The following is a 6,482-nucleotide window of genomic DNA, read 5'->3' on the forward strand; positions in this document are numbered from 1 at the left end:
ATACTTATCTATCTATGCATATTATGTGTAGTAACTTCTCCTACATAATTTTTTTGAGCAAACAATAAGGACTTTATTTGATTACTGCATTCAGCTTCTACTCTTGAGCAATCATCCCTCATCGTAATACTATAGTTACAGCATTCAAAACAACTAATCTTTCCCACATTTCCGGTCAACTCCCTATTACATTACAAGTTTCCAATTTTGTTGTGTTCCTGGGAAACTTGACCATCCATTGACGGAGCCAAAGGAGGGCAGAGGGGGGCCATGGCCCCCCCTAAGTTTTGAGAATTTTAATTCATAATATGTAAATATGTGTGTAAAATAAAATTGGCCCCCCCTAAATTTTTTCAATTTTAGTTTATATTATGAGAGATGATATATATATATATATATGAATTAGTCATCTTTGAATGGAATGGCCTGCAAGCTTTAATTTGCCATGAATGTCCATATGCCTATTACATTCATTGTTTGGCTCATAGGTTTCAACTTGCTTTAGTTGCAGTTTCTAGAGAAGTAGTTTCTGTTCACCAATTCTTCTCCAATTTAGTTTTCATTATCAACATTGTTACTGCATCTAACAAACGTAATGATGAATTAAAGGAGGCTCAAGCAATTGAAGTTGCTACTAAGATTGCTAATGGTGAACTTGAAACTGGAAGGGAGCTTAATCAAATTGGCACTTTAAAACGAACTGGAGATACTCGTTGGGGTTCTCATTTGGATTCTATTTCTAGTTTACTGAAAATGTTCAATGCTACTTGTGTGGTTTTAAGTAACATTGCAGTAGATGGAGGTTCATACTCTTAACGTGGAGATGCAAATTTTGCTTTGAATCAGTTGTTATCCTTTAAGTTTGTTTTCACTTTGCATCTTATGAAAGACATTATGGAAATTACTCATCTTCTTTATATAGCATTACAACATAAATCTCAAGATATTTTGAATGCAATGCATCTTGTCTCAAGCACAACAAAGCTACTGAAGACTTTTCGAGATTCGGGATGGGATGATTTCTTGGTGAAAGTTAAATTATTTTGTGAGCAACATCAAATTGATATCCCATGTATGAATGCTCAATATATTGCAAGACGTGGTAGATCTCGAAGTCATCATGATGAGATCTGTGTGGGGCATTATTATCGAGTGGATATATTTCTTGCAACAATTGATTATCAATTGTAAGAGTTACATAGCAGGTTTAATGATCATACCGTGGAATTGCTTATTTTGAGCACTGCTTTAGATCCTAGAAATGGATTTATGCTGTTCAAGATTGATGATATTTGTAAACTTGCAGAGAAGTTCTATCCGAATGATTTTATGGAGCAAGAACTAGTACGTCTAAGAATAGAACTTCAACATTTTGAGCTCGACATTCCAAATCATCCTGAATTGCAAAATTATCTGGTATTAATGAGTTATGTCAAGGCTTGGTGAAGACAAGAAAATCAGTGATATATCTTGTTATTGATAGATTGATTCGACTTGTTCTTACTCTTCCTGTATCAACTGCAACTTCAGAGCGGACATTTTCAATTATGAAAATAATCAAGACAAAGCTCCAAAACAAGATGGAAGATAATTTCTTGAATGATTGTCTAACTGTGTATATAGAAAAGAAGGTTGCTGAAAAATTTAGCAGTGATTCAATCATAGATGAATTTAGTTTTATGAAAGAGCTTAGAGCTCAATTTACTTCTAAGAAAAGATGTTGAAATTTCAAAGTATGCTAACATAACTTTTATCTTTTTTTAATTGAAAATAGTTACATTTATATTACAAGGTTATATATATATATATATATATTGCATAGGTGACATATTGGAGAGCATCTTCTCATAATGTGCAAATTGGATGGTTTGTGATGTTATAAGATATTTAATCAAAGGGTATCTTTTTTGTTAATTTTTGTTATGACTGTACGGTATATTTATGAATAGACATGCCTTTATAATTAAATTTAATATTTGATATTTTTAGATGTTATATATTTAAATAGAAGAAAATTATTTTGAACATAATATATTAAGATAATTTTATTAGGATAAAATTTTGGCCCCCCCAAAAAAAAAATCCTGGCTCCGTCACTGCCATTGACCACATAACACATATATTCTTTAATGGTTTTTAGAAGTTTAGTACACACAACGAGCCTTGATTGATAGATCATTTCATTCTTGAATCTCCAAATGTGATAAATAGTAGCAGCCAAGGCCAATCTCCTCAGTTGGTCCGCAAACGATTTGGTCTTCCAGTGAGCTGCAAGCTAAATAAGTTCTTCATCACAAGAATAAGAACCTCGGATTACCAGGCACATGTGTTGCACTTTAGTCCATACTGGTCTTGTCGCACAACAATTAAAGAACAGATGGTTTATGCTTTCCTCCTCTTCTTTGTAGAGTATACACAAACTAGATGGTAAAGAAACACCCCACTTTTGTAATCTATCCAGTGTAGGGACCCTTTTCTTACATAGCTGCCATAAAATAAATGCAAATCTTGGTACAAATCCTTTCCCCCAAACTAGTTTTACCCAAGTCATCTTCTCTCTTGAGCCACTAAGAAGATTCATGGCAGCTTTTGTATGGAATACGGCAGGAGAACATCCCTCCCACACAACTTGATCTCCATGCCCCACCAAAGGTTCACAATTATTTTGTCATTTAATTGATGAGAGGAACAATTAAGTATTCATAATATCTTATCCGTGTGGTAACTTGTCCTACACAATAATTTGTCATATAGCTGATGAGAGAAATATTTAAGTATCTTATCATGCTATCATGAAACGCACCATAATAATATTCTCACACGTTTTGCAGGCTAGTTTTCAATTGCACATCCAATTTTCATCACCTAACCATTGTTTACATTAATGCTCTTTCAACATCGTAGGTTGATAGGGTGATGGTGGCTAGTCTAAGATGAAACACAAAAGAAATTTGATGTAGAAAGGTTTCGCACTGTTATCCCGTGGCACTTAATACTGATTATTATTGCCAGAAAAAAATAAACAAACAAACAAACAACTTCATGTAATACAAATTGATATCTTATCATGTGGTCCAATTTGCTGTTAGCCGGGTCATTGTTAAATATTTTTACAGTTTTCCCCAAATTACTGTTATCTCATACACAAATGATATTCCTTTGAAGGTCCTACAAGTATTGCATCTGTTGATTAGGTCCTAGAGGTATTGAATCTGTTGCTTAAGAGACAGGGCAACTGAAATATTAAAAGAAAGCGTAATCTAGAAATGAACAAATAGGATAGTGTGCCCAAATTTACGACCAATCCAGTCAAATTCTGAAGTTTGACAAAGTTCTATCGCAAAATGGCAGAATATGCATTTCAGATTTTGTCTGTGGCATCTCAGAAATTTTTTTATGAATTGAATATATTTCTCCAAAAATATAAATGGCAATTTTTCAACTAACATCTTGTATTAAGTGCATAGAGTTTGTTGCATTGTTCAAGAGTTTTGGTAGCTCCTTAGACATGGTTTTTGCATCGGGTTTAGTGGATGTTTTGCTCTTGCCTAAACAATGCACTCATAGGGTGCAAAATTACTATTTAATTTTTTATTATTTTTCCCTTGATTTTGGCCGTATATTATTTTTATTGATGGATTCCGCTTAAATTTGGTTAATAGTACTAATTGTAGGAAAAGAAGCAAAATGTGATTAAAAGGGGTAATTTTCGAGTTAATTTGGGATTCGCACGTTCGGGGCTTGTTTCCAAGTTCGATTCAAACTTTGGACAGCATTAGAAAAAGATTTGGAAGACTTGAATTTCCATTATTTGTTTTATGGTTGAATTAAGAAACTTGGAATATTTTCTTTTATGGTTTCTTTTTCTATTTAGGAGACTAGTTTTTATTTATAATAGACTTCAATTAGGAAATGAACAGGAAAAAAAAAAAAGGGGGACGGACCTGAGTGATTAGCACTGGGAGAGTCGTCACTTGTTTCAAAAATTGGCAGCTGGCTCTTCGTTAGTGAAGAAGAAAAACGATATGCAATCAGTTTCAATGGAGTTTTGCGGAATTCCTTCTATGATAAGTAGCTAAATCTCTATTTTCTAGTCAAGAAACAACGAAGGATTTGGTTCATCCAAAATTGTGAGATCAAATTGATTATTTTTATTTCTTTTATTTACTGGTATTCATATATTCTCTGATTTAATTTCTTATGATTACTATTTTATTTGAATATCAAGAGCGTCCGATATTTAATTAATCTAATAACCTAAAACCAGTTAGAGCAGTTAAATCCGTAACTGTTTAATTTGTTTAAATTAGTGGTGACTAGTATGATTGGATTTGTATCAGGGGAACATATGAGTTAATTTAAAATAACCCTCGTAGCATGTTATTTGATTAGAACAGAACTTCTCTAATTCTTAAGGCAATTGGGAAATTGAACTCTACGGTCATACCTAGGGTTATTTCTTGATTAGAGAAGTGATTAATGGTCGTATCTTAATTACCGATACAGTAAGAAGAAATTGATTGTCATCATTTGTTTGACAGTTATAACTTGTTTATTAGTGGGTGAATGAAATCATTATTACATTCATGATCAATAGAGTGAACCATTTCCGAAGTTATTTCTTGACTAGAGTTTATTTATTATTGTTTCATTTTTAATAAATTATTAGTTAGGCCTTTTATTTGATTTATTTTGTTATTCATATTTTTATAAAAATCCCCCCATACTTTGAACTTGAGGAAAAACGAATTTCTCCAATCTCTGTGGATTCGATCCTGCTTATCACTGTATACAAAATTTATATTTTATTTGAGCAGGTATTTATTATTGCACAGGCTCGACACCTGTCAATTTTTGGTGCCATTATCTAGGGTTGGCGTTAGTTAATTTGTTTTCTTTTTTTAATTCATTTTATTTTTAATTTTCTGGTATTTTTTTTCTAATTTATGCCTCGCTCTTCTCGTACAAGCAAATTAATTTTGGAAATGGATGCCCACAAATTCTGGAAATTTCACTGTATCTTCAGCGTTTCGGGAAATTAGGCAAGCCCGAAACACATCAATGGTTTTTGATAGAATCTGGCATCCTCGTCTTTCTTTGAAGACCTCTTTCTTCATGTTGCGATTGTTGCTGGGTAGGTTGCCAATACCGGATACGTTACGAAATTTTGGTTTTCATTTACCCTCAAAGTGTTTTTGCTGCCAATCGGCATCTGAAGAGTCAACCGAACATTTATTCTCCAATGGCATTATAGCATCAACAGTTTGGAATTATTTTGGGGCTTCATGTGGACTCCAAGTATCAGGGTCATATTTGAGATCTCGCATAGTGGGTTGGTGGTTGAAATCATATGATTCTGATATAAGACGGTTTATTGGACGGCTACTTCCTTCTGTAGTATGTTGGCAAATTTGGAAGGCAAGAAATAAAGCAATGTTTGAGGATGTCCAGATGCGGTCGAATGTCATTTGTCAAGCCATTTTCTCGGAAATCCGATCCATTGTGGACATACATTTCAAAAAAGTGGGACGAGTACAGTCATTTTATCTTTTGTATGATTGGCCGAACTCATCTGATGTTGGCATCACATACAAACTTATTCGATGGGAAACGAAGGAATCTGGACGGTTCACACTTAATACAGACGGATGTTCTAAGGGTAATCCAGGAGTGGGTGGAGGTGGTGGAGTTCTTCGGGATTCAAATGGCCTCCCTTTGATTGGTTTTTCGGCATATTTTGGGGAAACTACATGTCTTCGTGCAGAGGCTCGTGCCCTCCTTATTGGTCTTCAAACATGTGCACAGAGGTGCTTTCGGAATATCTATGTGCAATCGGATTCTTTGGTATTAATTGGAATTCTTCAGCATCGCATTCAATGTCCCTGGCACATCCGACGGATTATCAGGCAGATTTGGCAGTTTATGGAAGATCCGGATCGTTTTTCACATTGTTACAGGGAAGCGAATAAGGTGGCTGATGTGTTATCCAATGTGGGCGTATCTCATCCAGACCAGCAAATCAAGATATACGAGACATTAAACACGTTTCCAACAATGGCTCGTGGAGCAATTCGCCTTGATAGGCTTGGAATGCCTTCAATTCGGAAAATTAGGTCTATGTAACATTTTACTCTTGTCTTACTTCTAATAAAAATAAATATATTTCAGTTAAAAAAAAAAAAAAAAAAAAAAAAAGAAGATTGCACGTAGAACAAAGAAGGAGACCAGACACAACAAAGAGGAACAATCTGTTGCTGCTACTCAGAGGCTCAATTTAGAAATCGAATCGACAAATTCTTTTAGTGATACCTTGAACGATTCTGATCAAGAAGATGTCGTCATGGCTAATGCTAGAACTTTAGGGGAGTTGGCTGTTCCAAACTTAAATCAAGCAGCCATTATGCAGGTCATGAAACGCACCATTTCTAACATGTTTTGCAGGCTCATTTTCAAATGCACATCCAATTTTCATCACCTAAGCA

At 34.4% G+C, this 6,482-nt stretch overlaps 1 protein-coding gene across 1 annotated transcript; it reads left to right on the forward strand.

Moving 5' to 3' along the window:
• The first annotated feature begins 4,989 nt into the window (after window positions 1-4,989).
• Window positions 4,990-6,123, forward strand: LOC113688390 (uncharacterized). The gene has a single exon (XM_027206198.1). It carries the CDS (start codon window positions 4,990-4,992, stop codon window positions 6,121-6,123), a length of 1,134 nt encoding a protein of 377 aa, XP_027061999.1.
• The last annotated feature ends 359 nt before the right edge of the window (window positions 6,124-6,482 follow it).

The sequence above is a fragment of the Coffea arabica genome, chromosome 5e, assembly GCF_036785885.1.
Source record: "Coffea arabica cultivar ET-39 chromosome 5e, Coffea Arabica ET-39 HiFi, whole genome shotgun sequence".
NCBI lineage: Eukaryota > Viridiplantae > Streptophyta > Magnoliopsida > Gentianales > Rubiaceae > Coffea > Coffea arabica.

Bases quoted from the DNA above. Each gene is read 5' to 3' on its own strand.
- LOC113688390 (XM_027206198.1), top strand. From the start codon at position 4,990: ATGCCCACAAATTCTGGAAATTTCACTGTATCTTCAGCGTTTCGGGAA.